We start from the raw sequence: 19,611 nt of genomic DNA on the forward strand, positions 1-19,611 counted from the left end.
AAGTTATAGGCAGGAGAGCCGCCAGTGCCTGGCTGTCAGAATTTCCTCAGCGTTTGGGGGAATATAAAATATTATACATGCGATCATCAGTGTCCTCTTAGTGTCAGCGGGGATATATTTTCTGACAGGCATCAGTGTGGCACAGAAATTTAAGGCAGAGCCACAAGCAACCGGAGTGGGATGCAGTGGATGTAGGGGCTTCTCTGAGAGAAAGAAAGGGGCCCGGGGGGGGGGGGGGGCTGGGAAGGTGGCTCAGTGGTAGAGTGCTTGCCTTGCATGCATGAGGCCCTGGGTTCGATTCCTCCCCACTACATAAGCAGAAAAAACCAGAAGTGGCACTGTGGCTCAAATGGTAGAGTGCTAGCCTTGCGCTGAAGAGCTGAGGGACAGCGCCCATACCTAGAGTTCAGCCCCCAACATGGAAAGAAAGAAAAGAAAAGAGAAAAGAAAACAAAGAAAGGAGCCAGGAATGCCTGGGTGGGGGAATAGCAAGGCTGAAGGCCCCGTGTTTAGGAAGAAGAGTGTCCACAGGGTGAAGCAATTAATTGGAGCAGGGACCTTCATATAAGAGATTACAGGCGTGAACCACTGGTGTCCAGCCTCCATGAGACTTTTATCTCCAATAAACCACCAGAAAACCAGAAGTGGTACTGTAGCTCAAGTGGTAGAGCACTAGCCTTGAGCTGAAAAGCTGAGGGACAGCCAGGCCCAGAGTTCAAGCCCCATGACGGACAAGAAAATAATCTCTTCACCATAAGGGAGATAGAGTCATGTACCACATAGTGATGTTTAGCCACAGCAGACCCCACTCAGTGGTTACCTGAGTGTATGGCAGAGCTGAACATCGGGGTAAACCTGCGGTGCTGTAGGCTCTATAGAAGTGCAGCATATGCCAGGAGCCGGTGGCTCACACTTGTAATCCTAGCTACTCAAGCCCAACTAGAAAACTTTTCGAAACCCTATCTCAAAAAAACAAGACAAAGCCAGGTACTGGTGGCTCACACCTGTAATCATTGCTACTGAGGAAGCTGAGATCTGAGGATTGCGTTTCAAAGCCAACCAAGGCAGGAAAGTCCAGTAGACTTATCTCCAATTAGCTACTAAAAAAGCTAGAAGTGGAGCTGTGGTTCGAGTGGTAAGCGTACTAGCCTTGAGCAGCCAAAGCTCAAGGACAGCGCCCAGGCCCTGAGGTCAAGCCCTAGGACTGGCATAAAAACAAACAGGCCGGGAGATGTGGCTCAAGTGGTAAAGTAGCAGCCTAGCAAGCTCAAGACCCTGAGTTCAAACCCCAGAATTGAGGAAAACAAAAATAAAAAACAGATAATGTCAAGGTTAACTTCTAAGTCAGTGTGCCTGGAAGAATGGGCTCCGTGTTCTGAAAAGGGGGCGCTGGAGGAGGAGCAGGCTGGAGGGGGGTCACACTACAGCTCCTCCTCTGTACCTTGAGTTTTACCGTAGGCAGGCCTGGCCTTCCTCTTGGACCTTGGCGGGCACTGGCACCGCACAGGCGTCCTGCCCATTCAGGGTACCTGTGTCGGCCCTCATCCTTTCCAGGCATGACTCACGAAGACATCGTTCAGGAATCCAAGAAATACTGGCAGCAGATGGAAGCACACGCAGGGAAGGCCAGCGGCAGCATGGTAAGGCCCTGGAGCTGGGTCCCCAGCGGCTGTCTCTGTGCTTTGCATATGTACTGGCAAGTGTTAAGACTGGCAAGTGTTAAGACTGGGAAGGTGGCTTCGTGGTAGAGTGCTTGTCTAGCGTGCATGAAGCCCTGGGTTCCATTCCTCAGTACCACAAACACAGAAAAAGCTGGAAGTGGAGCTGTGGCTCAAATGGTAGAGCGCTCGCCATGAGCACAGAGAGGCTCGGGGACAGAGCCCAGGCCTTGAGTTCAAGCCCTAGGACGGGGGAAAAAAAAAAAAAGACTGAAAATTCATGTACATCCTTTTCTGGATTCACAGAAAGTCACGTTAGCATGTTCCGTACTATATTGGCCATGTTTATGTGTGGATGTCTGTCTGTCTGTCTTTTTCTTGGTGCTGTTACTCCAGTTTCAATTCAGGGCCTCACACTCTCAACTTACCTTGCTTGTTCCATACCTCTAGTCTCATACTTAGCTGGTTCATTGGAAATGGAATCTCATAGACTTTTCTGCCCAGGCCTGGCTTTGAATCGTGATCCTCCAGATCTCAGCCTCCCAAGTAACTAGGAGTACAGATGTGAGCCACTGATACCTGACTGTGTGTCTCCTTTTCCTGCATGTAGCTTTGTCCTAGGTGCACATATATGTACACATATACACATGTACATTTATGTTCATAAATATGCACACTTTTTTTCCCTAACCATTGAGAGTAAGTTGCAGATATGCTGTTCTCTTACCCCTGAACACTTCTGTATGTGTCTTAAAAATGGGCCCTGGTGGCTCACACCTGCAGTCCTAGCTACTGTGGCTGCTGAGATCTGAGGATTGCAGTTTGAAGCCAGGCAGTAAAGTCCTTGAGATGCTTATCTCTAATTAACCACTAAAAAGCTGTAGTTCAAGCAGTAGAGCCCTAGACTTGAGCAAAAAAAAGCTCAGAGACAGTACTGAGACCCCAATGTCCAGTGCTAGTATCAGAGCGGGGAGAAGGAAAGAATGGGGGGCGGGGAACACTCATGTAACTACAGTACAGGTAGAGCACCGGGGAATTAGCACTGATACAAGATTATTTATTATTCAGGTTTCATAAATTGTCCTCCGAATTCCAGGAAGTGCACTGCATCTCTGCAGTTTCCTTTAATCTAGAATGGTTCCTCAGTCTCTGTCTTCTGTGACATTACTGTGGTTTTGTAGAAAGGCCATCCGGTGGACTGGGCAATGTTTCCTCATGCCACAGAGACACAGCATGTCCTTAGCTCAGGAAGCACTGTCATTGTCAACGCAGGTTGTCCCATTACTACTGATAACCTGATTCAATGGATAGCTGGATGAAGGTGCCCGGACTGCAGCCATTTCCTTTACTGCAAAGTTTTTGTTTTTTTTTTTTGTCGGCTGTGGGGCTTGAACTCTGGGCCTGGGCACTGTCCCTCAGCTCTTCAGCTCAAGGCGAGCGCTCTACCACTTGAGCTACAGCGCCACTTCCGGTTTTCTGGTGGTTTATTGGAGATAGGAGTAGGAGTCTCACAGTCTCTCCTGCCCGGGCTGGCTTTGAACCGTGATCCTCAGATCTCAGCCTCCTGAGTAGCTAGGATTACAGGCGTGAGCCACCAGCGCCCGGCTCCTCTACTGCAAAGTTATACTTTCTCCTTTGTAATGCATACAGCCTCCTAGGGAGATTTTTTTTTTTCCCCTTTGGTGCCAATCCTAGAGATTGTCTCAGGGCCTGGGCACTATGCCTGAGCTTTTTTGCTCCAGGCCAGTGCTCTACCACTTGAGCCACAGCTCCACCTATAATCCTAGCTACTCAGTAAGCTGAGATCTGAGAATTGTGGTTTGGAGTCAGCCTGGACAGGAAAAGTCCCTGTAAGACTCTTATCTCCAATTAGCCACTCAAAAACGTGAAGTGGCGCTGTGGCTCAAGTGGTAGAGCACTAGCCTTGAGCACAAAGAGGCCCAGAGACAGAGCCCAGGCCCTGAGTTCAAGCCCCACAACTGACAAAAAAAGAGTCACAGATTTTCCTTCCCAGATTGGCTTTGAAACAAGATCCTTAGATCTCAGCCTCCTGAGTAGCTAGGATTACCCGCCTGAGCCACTGGCTCTGGACCTGGGGCGCTATTTCAAGATCATCTTGCTGAATTCAATCTGTTTCCCATTGACTACATGGCCTGTCCTTCCCCATGGTCCTGCTGCATGAGCCATGGCACTTACAAATGGGAAACTGAGGCTTGGGGTATATTGGAGACCTACCTACCCAGGGGCCAATCCCAAGTTCTCTGACATCTTGTCCAGAGTCTGCCCTGCTCCCTCCCCACTTGTGCCATTCCTGCCATCTAGCTCCTTGGTTTCTCATTCATGAAGCCCTGCCTGCCATCCCCACCCAGCATGAGCGAGGCACTCCAGGGCTTGCCCACGCACCAGTGTATGAGGATCTGTTACGGGCAATGCCTGTACCCTATGGCTGTGAGGTCACTGTGACCACCGATGACAGCCAGGACACTGGGCCTGGTCTCAAGGATCGATGGAGCCTCATTCCAGGCCCGGCTCACCCTAAGAGGCCTGCAGTATGGAAGCCATTGATTGTCAGGAGAACCGGGGCGTATAGACCAGCCCATTCCCATGGTCTTGGCCGCCTTGGCAGTCCCAGAGGCTGTGGCTTGTGTAACAAAGTCCTGGGCCTCAGGCCTTGCACCTTCAACCTCCAACAGGGTGGCCCAAGGACACATGGGCCCAGCACCTTTGACCTGCAGATGAAGTTTGTATGTGGCCAGTGCTGGAGGAATGGGCAGGTGGTAGAGCCTGACAAGGACCTCAAATACTGCAGTGCTAAGGCCCGGCATTGGTAAGCGGGCACTGGGCAGGGGCATGCTGGGAGAAGAGGCCAAGACTCAGAGAAACTAAGGCTCTCTGAAGAGGTCATACCACCCCAAGTGGCTTCCTTCTGTGTCCTTCAGTTGGACCAAGGAACGGCGTGTCCTCCTGGTGATGTCCAAGGCCAAGAGGAAATGGGTGTCGGTGAGACCACTGCCGTCCATTCGCAACTTCCCACAGCAATACGACGTAAGCACTGGGGGTGGACGCAGGTGACATGGGCCCTGGAGGCAGGCCTTCCTTCCTGTGCCGAGGACACAGCCCAGCGTTCTCAGCAGATGTCGCTTGTACCCACAGCTTTGTATCCATGCGCAGAATGGCCGCAAGTGCCAGTACGTGGGGAACTGCTCCTTCGCACACAGCCCTGAGGAGAGGGACATGTGGACATTCATGAAGGAGAATAAGAGTGAGTAGCACTGAGCACTGGTGGCTCACGCCTGTCATCCTAGCTACTCAGGAGGCTGAGATCTGAGGATCACAGTTCAAAGCCATCCTTGGTAACACATCTGTGAGTTGGGTTTTTTTCCCCCCCCAGTCCTGGGATTTGAATTCAGGATCCAGACACTGTCCCTGGACTTCTTTTGATCAAGGCTAGCACTCTACCACTTGAGCCATAGCACCACTTCCAGCTTTTTCTGTTTATGTGGTACTGAGAAATCAAACCCAGGGCTTCATGCATGCTAGGCAAACACTCTACCACTAAGCCACACTCCCAGCCTGTCTGTGAGACTCTTGTCTCCAATTAACCACCAGAAAACTGGATGTAGGGCCACGGCTCAAAGTGGTAGAGTGCTAGCCTTGAGCACAAACAGCTCAGGGACAGCGCCCAGGCCTTGAGTTCAAGCCCTATGACCAACCACAATAACTAACTGAATGTCAAGAGTCACCCTGTGTCTCCTCACTGCTAAACAGCCCTTGGCCCCTGCTATGCCTACCGGGCCTTAGCAGCCGTGCCTGCTCCGGGCCGCCTCGAGATCCAAGGCCGGGCAGCTCAGCCGGGCCTGGAGTGCAGCAGGGATCCTGGGAAGATGGCTGAGAAAGCCCCCCTCACCAGCCACTCTGTCCCCTGCCTAGTCCTGGACATGCAGCAGACCTATGACATGTGGCTGAAAAAGCATAACCCAGGGAAGCCCGGGGAAGGGACCCCCATCAGCTCTCGGGAAGGGGAGAAGCAGATCCAGATGCCCACAGACTACGCCGACATTATGGTGAGCAAGCACCCCCATGCCCGAGCTAGGCGGGAACCTGTGCGGGAGGCAGTCTGGAGGGGCCGGGCGGGACAGAGGCGGGGCGGCAGGTACCCACACAGCTGTGCCTGCAGATGGGGTACCACTGCTGGCTCTGCGGCAAGAACAGCAACAGCAAGAAGCAGTGGCAGCAGCACATCCAGTCGGAGAAGCACAAGGAGAAGGTCTTCACGTCCGACAGTGATGCCAGCGGCTGGGCCTATCGCTTTCCTATGGGCGAATTCCGGCTCTGTGACAGGTGCTGAGCGAGGGCGGGCAATGGTGGTTCCTAGGGCCGGAGCTGGTGGGCCTGAGCACCCTGAGCCCAGTGGCTGGTCTGCCTCCCTCTTGGCTTCAGGGTGCATGAGGCCTGCTGTATCGGATGCGAGATCAACCTTGGGGTGAGGGATGGGATTTAAGGTCTGCCTAGATGAGTGTGTGCGTGCATGTGCATGCACGTGCGTGTGTATGCCCTCCCGACTCAGACACTTTGCAGCACTGGGTCAGATCCCAGAGCTCTGGGGCTGCCTGGGTGAGAGGCCTGTTTCAGGGGAAGGCAACTGGTGGGGGCCAGGAAGTCACCGAGCTCGGGTAGTGAGCCCCCTGCTGCCCACATAGGCTCCAGAAGGGCAAAGCCTGCCCGGACGGGGACAAGTGCCGCTGCGCCCACGGACAGGAAGAGCTCAATGAATGGCTGGACCGTCGTGAGGTGCTGAAGCAGAAGCTGGCCAAGGCCCGCAAGGACATGCTTCTGTGTCCACGGGATGATGACTTCGGCAAATACAACTTCCTGCTGCAAGAGGATGGAGACACCGCTGGTGCCACCCCCGAAGCCTCTGCTGCTGCCCCTGCTGCTGCTGCCACCGCTGCCGCTGCTGCCACCACTACCACCACCACCACTGGGGAGTAGGACCAGGTTCAGCCGTGGGCAAAATCCTGAGGTCGGGGGTGGGGGTGGGGACAGAGGGCCTGATGGAAGGGCCAGGGCAGACCACCAGGAGTGCAGGCGGCCTCCCTCACCAGCCACCTGGGGCCCTGTCCATCTTCTCCACCCCCATCGCCCAGGTGCACCTGCTGCAGCCCCAAGTGGTCCCAGGATCCTTTTCCACCCCAGGCTCCCGTGGCCAGGGAGGGAAGAGCCTGGCTGGCCCCTCTGGCTTCAGCCTACAGCTTTAAGTTTGTCTGCTCCTACAGGGGGCCCAAAGCTCAGGGCTGGGGAGCCTGGGGTCCCCACTTGAATCTGCAGCAGGAGGGTCCTTCTCTCCCCCACCTCTTTTTTTTTTGTTCCCCCGCCCCGGGGAGATCCAGACACAACAGAGGGCAGGAAGCCCTGATTAGCTTTAAAATGCAGCCCCACAATGGAGCTTGAGTCCTGGGACCTCGATGTCCACTCTGGTTGGAAGAGAGGAGAGGGGCTGGGCTGGATGATCCCTGGAGCGACTTGGGGTTCCAGGCGCTCTGGGACCACCCCACCCCAGACCTCTTTCTTGCTAGCCACTAGTATAGTATAGATTGTAAATCCTCAGCCTTCAAGAGCCGACTCAGCTCAAACCCCATTTTGTAGAAAAGAAACCTGAGGCCTAGCCTCTGGGGAGGAGCAGTCTGCCCAGGGTCTCTAGCCTCCAGCATGAGGCAGACATGGCATATAAACCACGGCCAAAAGACTCGCGCGTTATGGGCTGGAGTCTGGCTGGCTAGGACCCACGCAGCACCCCTGGGGTCCCTCAGGAGAGCTGGTCGTGGGTGCCAGTGGAAGGACAGTCCCCTTCCAGGGAGAGTTGTCAAGAGTGCACAGCAGAGGTACATCCCATGTCTGTCTGTCTATGCAGGGAGAGGGCAGGGGTGGGCGCCCCACCTCGGGGGTGGGGGGTGGGGGGTGGGGGTCAGGACACTGGAGAGGAAGGAGACTTGACTGTGGGCTTCCTAAGCTACTCTAGGATGGGACGGACACCACCACTCTTTCTTGGGGAATCCAGTAAGATCTTCCCAACCCCAGACATGGATATGCCCATTTGTCCCAGCCCCTTTCTGATCCCCAACCCTGAAGCTGCCTGGGACCTCAGCAGACCCCCAGCCCTTGCCCCCCTCCCCCCCCCCCCCCCCCCGCCCAGACCTCCCACTGTCTGACACGTCTGTGTACGACCCTCTGTCCCACCCCTTCCAAGGGCAGACCCAGCCTTCCCTGGTTCCCAGACATTCCAGAATGCCCCACACTATTGGCACAAGGAGTGGGGCACCCCCAGAAGGAACCAGGAACTAAGGCTGGCAGGGATTAAGACGGAGACTGTGGAATACCCTTGTAATTGCTCCTCCGACAAGGATTGAAGTGACGTGATGACGGGCGCCCGGGGGCGTGGAGAGCCCTGACCCCGCGCCCCCCTCCGCCCAGACTCTCGATAACCGTGGCATGCACCCTTTCCTCTCCCCTGCCCCCCCGCTCCTGCCCCCAGCAGGCCAGCACCCCGAATGTGGGTGCTGCTGGCATGGCTGGGGGGAAGGAGACACCATAGCCAGGGCGGGGGCCGTGCCGTGACTGTGGATGACGCGTGTTCTCCCGACCTGTGGTGTTGCCGTCTGTTGTCACCAGCCTCGTTTTTAGTGTGTATATATGTCGCCCCTGTGATGCATATATACACAGGTATTAAATATATCGCTCTATATAATATTATATATGTGTGTGGTATCCGAGGATTCTAAGGAGGGCTAGAGATAAGGAATTTGGCCAGAAAATGCAGCCATCCTTGTGTTCTTAGGAGGGTTGATGGGGCTCATCTGGCTATTTGTGAGGAGACAGGGAAGGACCGGAGCTGTAATTTGGAGGTGATACGGGCAGGAGGGGTGGTAGAGGCTGCCACACTATCCCCAGATGTCTACCAAGGAGAGAGCCCCAGAGCGCCCCCAGCACGGGAGGGAATATGATTGTCTGTACCCCTGCCAAGGAAAAGGATGAGAATCCTGAGTTGTCATCTTCAGCCTGTTATCTGCCCAGAGGCCTTGGGATTCGGGGCTCTCCAAGTAAGCCAGAGTTGGATTCCCGCTGGGGAGAGGTGACAGTGTGAGGCAGGGAGGGGGACCAGGAGAGGCAGGAAAACAAGCTTAATGGGGATGTAACTATTTCAGATGTGGCCCTTTTAGGGTCCTGGCTTACTTAGATCAGGAACCTGTCACCCACCCTTAGCAGGCAGGGACAAGGTGGCATGGTGGACACGGGGCTGGGGGGGCAGGAGGGGGATGCTGCATTTCTCAGCTAGGCAGTACTCAATTTAATGGTCCTTTTAAAATGTCTGTGTATTAAAAATTTAAGAATACCACACTTTAATATTAAATATCATAAGGTCTAGTATCTTGATAATAATGTAGACGTTTTAATAACAATTTTTGTCCTTCTTAAAATAAAATGAAAGAAACTTGCTTCTTTTAGCCTTTGTTCTAGAAAAATAAGTGTGTGCACTTTGACCCCTGTCCCCAAGGTGTTGCTCCTGTTTCTCGGCACTTGGGCGCAGGGGCATGGTCAGAGCCGGCTGGCACCCGCTTAGCCTCAGGCAGACACTGCAAGGGGGTGAGGAGCAGGGCCAGGTCTGGACACGGAGACACAGCCAACCCGGCTCAGCAGCCCTTCTTGGCAAGGACGAGCTGTGTTCCCAGGTTTCCAGTTTTCCTCATCTTTAAAGGCAAACAGTATAGCCAGGTCCTGATGGTTCACACTTGTAATCCTAGCTACTTGGCAGACTGAACTCAGGAGGCTTGTAGTTAAAGGTCAGGCCAGTCCCCCAAAAAGCTTCCAAGACCCCTTCTCAATCAATACCTGGGAACAGTGGTGCACTCCTGTTGTCCTAGCTCCACAGGAAACTGAGATCTGAAGGATTGTAGTTCCAGGCCAGCCTGGGCAGAAAAGCCCATGAGATTCCATCTCTAAGGAGAGAGGCTGAGTATGGTGATGCACACTTGTTATCCCAGTCCATAGAAGGAAGCAAAACAGGAGGATCACAGTCCAGGCTTGCACATGGGTAGGAAATAAGACCCTCTTGCAAAAATACCCAGTGCAGCTAAGCATCAGTGGTTCATGCCTGCAATCCTAACTATTCAGGTGGCTGGAATCCCAAGGATCATGGTTCAAATCCAGCTTGGGCAGAAAAATCTTCAAGACTCCAAAAAGCTGGTCGGGAGGCATGCATGGTTCAATTGGTGGAGCACTAGCTCAACAAGTAAGCATGAGGTCTTGAGTTCAAACTCTAGTACCACACAAAAAAGTTGGGGGAAAGCTAGTGTATTGGCTTAGGAGTCTTACCTGCTCTGGATTCAGTGTAAGCGCTCACTAGCTTTAAATTAAATAAGTCTAGAGTCTGAATTGCTAGAAGACTGGGAGTTCTTTGAGCCAGGCAGGCAGGATGTACTCGGATGCTCTATGAAGGATGAGGAGCTGGAGCAGCTTTCTCAGGCAGCCTGTTTGCGCTAGGCACTGTGCAGAAAGTTTGTTCATTCTGCCCACAGGCTCTTTATGATTTCTATTCACACTTTATATTGGGGGGGCGGGGTGTGCGGGCAGTGAAGGTTTTGAGGATGGACTTTCATCAAGGAGACAGAAAAAAAGCTCAAGAGCAAAGGTCCTTTCAGGCCTGATGTCCCAGCATTCTCAGCACTGCTAGCTCCCCAGTGAAAAGCCAAAATGACACGGCAAGATAAGTTCACAAAAGCAAAGCGCAATCCTGTCCCCAGGCTGGAGGAAACAGGCTGGGATTGGGTCTTTCTGAAACAGGAAATGAAAGAGATTAAGCAAGCAGGCCTTCCGTGAACCTCACAGGCTGAATTCTCCAGTTCTTGTAAATTCCTTTTTATTCGGGGTTTTGTTTAGCTCAGGTTGGAAAGCACTACCTGAAACCCCACCCCATCTAGATCTCCAAACACATGACTGTTTACTGAAGAAAACTAGCTTGCTTCCAATCTGCAGCCTGCCAGGGAGACGGACTTAAATAGAGTCTTACATCATTATCAGCGTGCACTTACTGTTCTGCGTTTTTTTTCCTCTTAATTTTATTTCACATGTGCAGTTCCCTGTGCCAATGTAAGCTGGATGTTTGAGGGTAGTGGTTGATCTCCAGGCCATCTGGGGGCTCCCAGTGACTGAATGCAGGTCTCTTTCTGGTCTTCCACTCTGTAAGGGCTATGGCGAGCACCATCAAGGAAGGGCACCAGCTCCTCCACTCTGGATTCTGCCACAGGAAGATGCAGGGCCGGCAGGGGCTTGCTGACAGTTCTGGCCCACTCCAGAGAGGGCCAGGAACTGCATTGATATAAGTCCCCACCAGGGAAGCCTGCAGGCCCTCTAACTCCTGGACCTACCCAGTTGATGCCCAGCAGTTAAGTTTGCATCCATCTTTTCTAGTCTTCTTTATTTTGAGACTTAACATCTTATGTGCCCTGCTGGCCAAGGTCAGAGCAAGGCACAGTAAAAGTTCTTAAGCAAGTCTTGCCTGGGTTGGAGCCTCTTGACTGGGATCCCGGTTTCCCTTTAAAACAGGATAGCTGTCAGCATATAAAAGACATATTGTTCCAAGTGGATGGAGGGCAGAGACAATCAGTGAAAACTGAGGGTAAGAAGGATGCATTCAGTGGCCTTGATAAGGGTGCCAGTGAACACAGACCCTCTACAGACCTCTGAGCCCAGAACCCCCAGAGGTGATGATGGTCCCTGAGGACCTGCCCTGCAGCCCACTCCAGATGTTCCCGGCATATACACAGCCTTTCCTTCTTTCTCCACCCACCCTCCGAGGCTGCCCCACTCAGCAGCCCATTCATGTGGTCCCTGACCAACCACTGGTGCTGCTAATCTGGGCACCTTGAGGGTGGGTAGGGCTTGTGAGGGTGGACTGGTGCAGCCTGCAAATTCTCTAAGGTGTTTCCTGGCTGGGTATCTGATTTAGCTTCGAACTCCTCACAGCATCTAACCTGGAGCTAGCTATGTGGTATATTATTCCACTTTTTGTTCTACCATGAAGCACCTGAGACCAGATAGTTAACAAAGAATGGCAATTTCTACCACGTGCTGGTGGTTCACACCTGTAATCCTAGCTACTCAGGAGCCTGGGATCTGAGGATCTCGGTTCAAAGCCAGTTGGGACAGGAAAGGCTGTAAAACTCTTATCTCCAATAAACTACTAGAAAACTGAAAGTGGTGCTGTTGCTCAAGTGGTAGAGCGCTCACCTTGGGCTGAAGAGCTGAGGGACAGCGCCTAGGCCCAGAGTTCAAGCCCCGTGACCAACAAAAATAAAAATAAAAAATTTAAGCCAGCCTAGGTAGAAAAGTTTATAAGGACTCTTAACTACAAAAAGCCAGAAGCAGAGGTGTGGCTCAAGTGGTAGAGCACTACCTTTGAGCAAAAAATCCCAAGGAGAGCCTGAGGCCCTGAGTTGAAGCCACAACACTGGCATAAAATAATAAAAAATAGGCCAGGCTGGAGCTGGAGCTGAGTGGGAGAGTGTTTGCCTGTCTTGCACTGGCCCCCTTGTTGGACCCCCAGTAGTACAATAATAATAACTAGAATTGTATTATTAATTTGGAAAATGAACATAATTTGGGGAGGATTATATAGTGAAAAGGAGACCGGTTAAGAGATGGTTGGCAGGGAGAAACCAGAAGGGCTCCTGGAGTTTTTTTTTTTTTTGTCCTAGTCCTGGAGCTCGAGCTCAGGGCCTAGGCACTACTGTCCCTTAGCTTTTTCACTCAAGGCTAGTACTCTACTACTTTGAACCACAGCTCTTTCTGGCTTTTTGGTAGTTTAACTGGAGATAAAGAGTTTCACAGACTCAGGGCTGGGAAGATGGCTCGGTGATAGAGCACTTGCCTTGCATGCCTGAGGCCCTGGGTTCAATTCCTCAGCACCACATAAGCAAAAAGAAAAAAGCCGGAAGTGACGCTGTGGCTTAAGTGGTAGAGTGCTAGCCGTGAGCTGAAGAGCTGAGGGACAGCGCCCAGGCCCAGAGTTCAGGCCCCACAACCGGACCCAAAAAAAAAAAAGTTTCACAGACTTTCCTGCCTGGCCTGGCTTTGAACCACAATCCTCAGATCCCAGCCTCCGAAGTAGCTAGGAGTATAGGTGTGAGCCACCAGTGTCCAGCTCCTAGAGTATTTTTTTATTTTTTTTTTGCCAGTCATGGGGCCTGAATTCTGGGCCTGGGCACTGTCCCTCAGCTCTTCAGCTCAAGGCTAGCACTCTACCACTTGAGCCACAGCGTCACTTCTGGCTTTTTCTGCTTATGTGGTGCTGAGGACTTGAACCCAGGGCCTCATGCATGCAAGGCAAGCACTCTACCACAAATCCACCTTCCCAGCCCTGGAGTATTTTTTTTTTTTTATCCTGTGCAAAATGATTTTGGAAATCAGTGAAGGATGTTACAAAGTTTAATCACAGAGCTGAAAACCAAGCATTTACTGTTTGCAACCCAGGGTCTTCAAAGCCAGGGTGGTAGAGCTGAATGGAATCTGTGAGGTCCTAACATTTAGTTGGGGACTGAGACCCACAATCACTGCCTGACCTATTCAAAATTCCCCTCGGGAAGCTGCCATCCCTTGACCAAGTGTGGCTTCATTCTCATGTCAGTCTTAGAAGGATGGTGACACACAGACCCTTGCTTTGCCCACACATGAAAATTCCCTGGGGGCAGAGGGCCAGCCGGTGCCCTGGAAGAAGACAGAGGAGGGGACCAGTAACCAACTTCCAATTGCTCTCAAGGTTTCCGGATCAGATTAGGAAGCATGACTTTGGATACAGGGCAAGCTGGAGCCAAGTCTTCAGGGCTGTCCCTTCCAGTGGTGTCCACCCGGGCTGCCCTCTAATGACTTCTTCCCTCTCCTTAAAGACCAAAGCATTTCAGGCTCTACGTTACCCTTTGGAGAACAGGCTTTAGGCTCTGCAGATGGTAGAAGCCCAAATTATGCATGCCACATGTACATGTGTGTGCTGCAGGGCCCGTGTGCGTGGCACATACACATCATCCAAGCACGCCACAACCGGAGACGCACACGCTTGCACGTGGGTGCCTGGTGCCTTGGTGTGCCTGTGCCTGCCCCACCAAGTATCTTTTGCACAGAGCTGCCTTGAAGCTGCTCTTTCTTGCCTGGCAGACTTCTCTCTTCCTGGGTCCTCAGGTGCCAGCCCAGGATGGTTTCCATGGCGTGCCCGGCTCCCTGCCGTGCCTGGGCCTCCGGGGCTCCCCAGCCGCTGGAGCCTGGGGCACGCCCTCTGTGTGCGGGTGCATGCATGCTGGCTGTGGGCGTGGAGCTCTGCTCACCGCTCTCATCTGGAAGCACTGCTTATGGCTGCCAGCCTGGGGGAGAACTCGCCTTTGCGAAGTTAGATAACAGGCCGGGTGCTCTGTCAGAGGATTGGAGCGGTGGCTCCACGTGCTACAGCTGGCACAGGGCCAGGTCCGCCCAGCCAAGCAGCGGGAAGGGAAGGCCTGGCTGCAGCCGGAGCTGGCAGGTGGCCGAGCTGGGGGTGGACAGTCGGGCCAGGCTGGGGCTGCCCATTGGCTGCCTCGGGCTCCCACCCCGCCTGCCTCTCGCTAGCCTGCGGCTCCCCAGCCAGCCCCAGCCCCTGCCTCTCCAGCTGCTTCTAAACTCCCAGAGCAAGCACCTCCTGCTGGGCCATGTCTAGCTGCGACCGGATCGGAGTGGCCCCTGCCATGGACATGCCTGAGGTCCTCAAGTCGCTGCTGGAGCATACTCTGCCTTGGCCAGAAAAGAGGGCAGGTAGGAGTACAGGTGGTCTGCACCTGGGCAAGCTGCCCACGGGGTGGGGGGGGCAGGCTGAGGGACAGTACAGGCCAGGCTGGGGAGGGCCCCCAGCAGGGGTCTGCCGCTGGGGCCCATCTTGCATAGAGGAAGGGGTGCAGTGCAGAGACAGGACCCAGGCAAGTGGTGGGGGGGACTCGTACCAACTCTGGGGCTACCCCCTAAGCCTGCTGGCTTTGCAGAGAGCAGGGCCGTGTGCAGCCATTGACAGGTGCTGTGCCCACGTGGGACAAGGACAGGACAAGAGTGCTGGTTGAAAGATGCCAGCGGTGTGCAGCTGGCTGACCCAGCACCCTCCCTGGGTACACCGAGGTGGGCAGCGGAGTGGCAGTGGTAGGTCCGGGAGTGGAGCCCGAGTGTGGAGAAGAGGCTTTTCCACGCTGGCTCGCTCGCTGCCGGAGGGCTGAACTCAAGTCCCGGCTGGGCTGGAAGATGTTATGTAACAGGACCACAAGGCTGGAAGCTGGCGTTCCTAGGATACCACAGCAAAGCAATGGAGGAGGGCGGGGAGCACAGGGCAGCCATCCTGCCTGAGAAACCTGGGCGCCCAAACAGTTGAAGGAATGCTCACGCCGAGTCCTCGTGGCTCGACTGCCTTCCTGGCTTTATCACATTTGTTTTCTCTGTTGGTGGTGCCTGAGATGGAGTCCAGGCCTCGCCCATGCGGAGCACAACCCTGCGTCCCACAGAGCGAACCCTGACCACCTTGTTGCAGGAGGGGCCCCAGCTCTGTGCTGCCTGAGTGTGACTTAGGGTAGTGGGCATGGCGAAGGCGCTTCTCTCCCGGGACCTTTCTCAGGCCTCTACCTCCTTCTGCTGTGCTGGTTCCTCATAGATCTCATCACTCTGTCTCACAGGGCTTCCCTCCCCAGGACCCCCAAACTTTGGAGCCAGAGGACAAGTCCTGGCCTCCTCTTGCAGGTCAGGAAAGGGGTTGCAGCGAGCTCTGGAGAGACACCCCACACTTCATGGTAGCGTGCAGAAGGCTCACACGCATCTCAGGGCCCCAGCCTCTTAGACGACAGCTGTATTCTGTTTGTTTTTCCCTCCCTTTTGGTTCAGGGCCTCATGTGTGCTAGGCAGGTGCTTTAGCATTTGAGCTATGCCCACAACCTTGTTATTGTTTTAGTTATTCTGTAGGAACACTTTTAGTTTTTGCCCAGGGCTGGCTTCTGAGATTTTTTTTTTTTTTTGTCAGTCATGGGGCTTGAACTCTGGGCCTGGGCACTGTCCCTCAGCTCTTCAGCTCAAGGCGAATGCTCTACCACTTCAGCCATAGCATCATTTCCGGTTTTCTGGTGGTTAACTGGGGAGAAGAGTCTCCTGGACTTTCCCACTCGGGCTGGCTTGGAACCTTGATCCTCAGATTGCAGCCTCCTGAGTAGCTAGGATTACAGGCATGAGCCACTGGCCCTCAGCTTAGTGATTCTTTTACTAATGTCTGCTATGTAGCTGGGATCAGATGTGAGCCACCATGACTGGCTTGTTGGTTAAGATGGGCTCTCATTAACCTTTTGCCTGGACTGACCTCAAATTACAATAATCTGATCTCTCTCCATCTCCTGAGAAGCTAGGATTATAGACAGGAGCACCACACCTGGTTTACAGCTATGGTTTCTAATGCTGAGGCATCTCAGCTGCTCTCCTAGGCTGGCTACAGAAGATTTTCTATCCTCTAGCACAGACTACCCCATCAGCCTCATCAGCAGCCAGCAGGCAAGATCCCAGCTGCTTATAAGATAAGCCAGTTTTGTTGGGATTGGCCTGCAGCATGAGACCCTACTCTAGTCCACGTCCATAAACAGGCTATCTCTGACTTTCATTTCTCTGGGTGCCCAATGCAGGTGGATCCAGTTGGCAAGTTTTCCAAAAGTTAAGGTAGAGTGTTCTCTTCCTGATCTAGGCATCAGGTAAAGCTGGCACAGCTCACGCCTGGCCCTACCCATGTGTCCCAGGATGCCCCATGCACTGCAGGCAGGGCCAGCTCCCGGCTGGGCAGTAAAGGGTTTTTGAGGGCGACTGAGGGCACCCTCAGAGGAGGCTAGCAAGGGCTTTGAGTATGGCAGCAGCTGTTGGTCACTGGCTCCCAGCTGGTCTGCTGAGCTCTGGACAGCTGAAGAGTCCCTGCCTGTCACTACACATGGACAGTCAGGAACAGTCAGGGTTCAGCACAGGGAACTTGCCCAGGATTTCAGGCTGAGCTTTGCCAGGAGCTGGACAGCCCTGGCTGAGAACGAATCCTGCAGGCTGGAGGAGCACAGGCTAGAGTCTAAGGTCATCTCCTGTCACTGCAAATAGCCACTCCCTGCGCCAATGGGAGAGAGAAAAGCGCGTGGAGGAGCCTCAGGCATCACAGTGCCCCATTTGCTCCCCTGACCTCCTGCTGCAATCACTACTCTGCAAAACACCTGCCCAGGAAGACAGCGGGAGCACATTCACCAGGCTGAGCCAGTTTGCTAAGCTGTCCAGTGACAAGTACTCTATATGTTTTGTTTGTTTTTGTGCCAGTACTGGGACTTGAACTCAGAACTACTGTCTCTTAGCTTTTTCACAAAAGGTTGTCACTCTATCGCCTGAGCCACAGCTCTACTTCGGCTTTTTTTCTTTGTTGGTTGTGGGGCTTGAGTTCTGGGCCTGGGCGCTGTCCCTGAGCTCTTCAGCTCAAGACTAGTGCTCTACCACTTGAGTCACAGTGCCATTTCCAGTTTTCCAGTGGTTCATTGGAGATAAAGAATCTCACGGACTTTCCTGCCTGGGCTGGCTTTGAACCATAATCCTCAGATCTCAGCCTCCTGAGGAGCTAGGATTACAGGCGTGAGTCACTGGCACCCGGCCTACTCCAGGCATTTTAAATGTTCTTATACAACTTATATTTCCACTAATCTGGCTTTGGCCTTGGTGGCTTTGGCCTGGGCAGCCAGTAGGTTGCCCTGCGCCTTGGGGTAGGAAGCAGGCTTCCGGGCAGACCTTGCATGTCCCTTCTTTCTCCAGCATGGTTCAGGTCACGTACAGCGTGTTGCTAGGCTCCAGTGGATAGGAATTTCAGTGTGAGAACTTCCAGGTGTGCTCATGAGACGGCTCTCCCGGCAGCCACATGTTCCATTTTCTAGTTCCGAGACCCACGCGGGTCCACCATGTGGGGTGTCCCGGTCCCTCTCCCTCTAGTTGCTCCTGGGCCTGCTGCAGCCTGCCCAAACCTGTTTCCTTCCTGTCCTTAGAAAAATAGACTTCCTCCAGCAGCACGGACCAGATCCAAGACTCACATTTAGCTTCCTGGTGGCCCTCACTCTGAGCCCTAGAGCAACCAATTTTCCACGTCCATCAAATGAGTGGGTCTGGGCCCCAAGCCCTAATGAACTGTCTCCCTTCTCTGCTCTGGGTCCTGACCTCTAACGACCACTTATTATCCCTGCTCCTGCATTTCCCCCAGTGTCAGTGCCAAGTGCTGGGTCTCTTCCCATGCTCACTCTATCCCCTGCTTCTTTCTTCTCCGGCTTCTGGAAAAGCCATGCGTCTCTAAACCATACTCTCATCCCATGGGCTCATAGTTACAAGGTCAGCACCCCCACTCCTCCCAGCACCCCCCCCCCCCCAGCCAATTTCTGCTATCTCCATTCACTCAGGTCTCCTGGAGGAGCTATGGAGTATGAAACCATACTTTGAAGTAGAGTGAGTCAGGGCTCTGCTAGGGCCTGGGGAGACAGCAGGGGCCTTGGAATGAGAAACAGGACAGAAATCCTGATTCTCCAGCTTCTGGCCAGGCATCCTCCCGTCCCTTTCCCCTCTCTATTCCCAGTCCTGAAAGGGAGGAGGGGTGCTGAATACCTGTGCCAAAGGCAGGTATTCAGGTAAGACCCTACCTGAAAAATAAAACCAAAATGGAGTTGTGGTTTAAGTGAGAATACCTGCCTAGGAAGTGTGAGAACCTAACTGCTAACCCCAGTACTGCCAAAAAAACAAAAACAAAAAGAAGTACATGCTTGGTGTGTGCTGTTAGCTCACACCTGTCATCCTAGCTCCTCAGGAGGCTGAGATCTGAGGATTGCTATTCAAAGCCAGCCTAGACAGGAAAATCTGAAAGGCTCATACCTTCAGCTGACCACCAGGGAACCAGAAGCAGAGCTGTGGCTCAAAGTGGTAGAGCATTAGCCTTGAGCAGAAAAGCTCAGGCACAGCTCCGCAGCCGCACAACCAGCGCTCAACCCCTCCTGAGTTCAAATCCCACAACCAACAAAAGAAGAAGTGAAGTTTTCAGTCTGTATGCACAAGGCTTGTAAATGTGTTAACTTTCTTGGGGCATCGTATGGGGGTCCCTGCCCCAGACAGGCCAGCTCAGCAGAGGACACAGGCAGGTCCTCAGGGGATGTGCTGGGGGAGAGCAGAGCGGGGATCTCGCCATGCTCCTCTCAGCGGAAGGAGACAAATGGCTGAGGCTGCATTCTGTGACCTGGGTTGCCCCAAGCTTGCCTCAGTAGAGGCACAGGTGAGGACTCCCCCGCCTGGGAACCCATGCAAAATCCACGTTTGCTTTCAGAGAGGAGGAAAGGGGCCAGGCCGCCTGTGTGCAGGTGTGTTGTTTCCTTACTCCTCACTCCAGCCTTCTAAGGATGTATCTGCTCCATTCTTCCAGAGAGAAAATGAACTCAGAGCTTGGTCTCCCTCCAGTGGGAGGGCCAGCCTCCTCTTTCTCTGCCAGTCTTAGGGGCCTTGGATGCTGTACCTCTTGGTCATCTAGTCATTTGTTATTTGTTAACTGAGCAGCTGCTACACTTGTGGCTGAGGCTTGAATGAGACAAACACCGTCCTTGAGAGTCAGCAGTCAGGGAAGCAGGACCGGGGTGACATTTAAGCTAAAGCCCAGAGGATAAGGAAGAGACAGCTACACCAGGGACTTTCTGGCCAGGAGAGCAGTGTCTGCAAAGGCCTATTTGTGATGCAGGAAAGAATAAATATATCAGAGAAATAAAAGGCCATTGTTGGGAGGGGGGCAGGGAGGACATGGTTCAGGTGGTAAGCTATTTGCCCAGCAAACCCAATGCTCTGAGTTCAAATCCCAGTATCATCAATAAAATTAAATAAA

General features: G+C 53.3%; 2 protein-coding genes across 3 annotated transcripts in view; both read left to right on the top strand.

Annotated features, from left to right (window-relative positions):
- Positions 1-7,835, top strand: part of Zc3h7b (zinc finger CCCH-type containing 7B) — a 43,066-nt gene extending 35,231 nt beyond the window's left edge. The window contains exons 17-23 of the mRNA XM_042697973.1: positions 1,555-1,640; positions 4,352-4,485; positions 4,598-4,703; positions 4,812-4,920; positions 5,589-5,722; positions 5,836-5,999; positions 6,359-7,835. Coding sequence (XP_042553907.1) covers positions 1,555-1,640; positions 4,352-4,485; positions 4,598-4,703; positions 4,812-4,920; positions 5,589-5,722; positions 5,836-5,999; positions 6,359-6,650 — 1,025 coding nt within the window. The 3' untranslated portion in view covers positions 6,651-7,835. The remainder of the gene's footprint in view (positions 1-1,554; positions 1,641-4,351; positions 4,486-4,597; positions 4,704-4,811; positions 4,921-5,588; positions 5,723-5,835; positions 6,000-6,358) is intronic.
- A 6,471-nt stretch (positions 7,836-14,306) lies between these two features.
- Positions 14,307-19,611, top strand: part of Tef (TEF transcription factor, PAR bZIP family member) — a 29,979-nt gene continuing 24,674 nt past the window's right edge. For both annotated transcript variants that reach the window (XM_042697975.1, XM_042697977.1), the window contains exon 1: positions 14,307-14,489. In XM_042697975.1, the coding sequence (XP_042553909.1) occupies positions 14,387-14,489 (103 nt within the window). In that variant the 5' untranslated portion in view covers positions 14,307-14,386. The remainder of the gene's footprint in view (positions 14,490-19,611) is intronic.

The sequence above is a fragment of the Dipodomys spectabilis genome, unplaced genomic scaffold (genome assembly GCF_019054845.1).
Source record: "Dipodomys spectabilis isolate Male_0828 unplaced genomic scaffold, ASM1905484v1 ptg000230l, whole genome shotgun sequence".
Taxonomy (NCBI): domain Eukaryota; kingdom Metazoa; phylum Chordata; class Mammalia; order Rodentia; family Heteromyidae; genus Dipodomys; species Dipodomys spectabilis.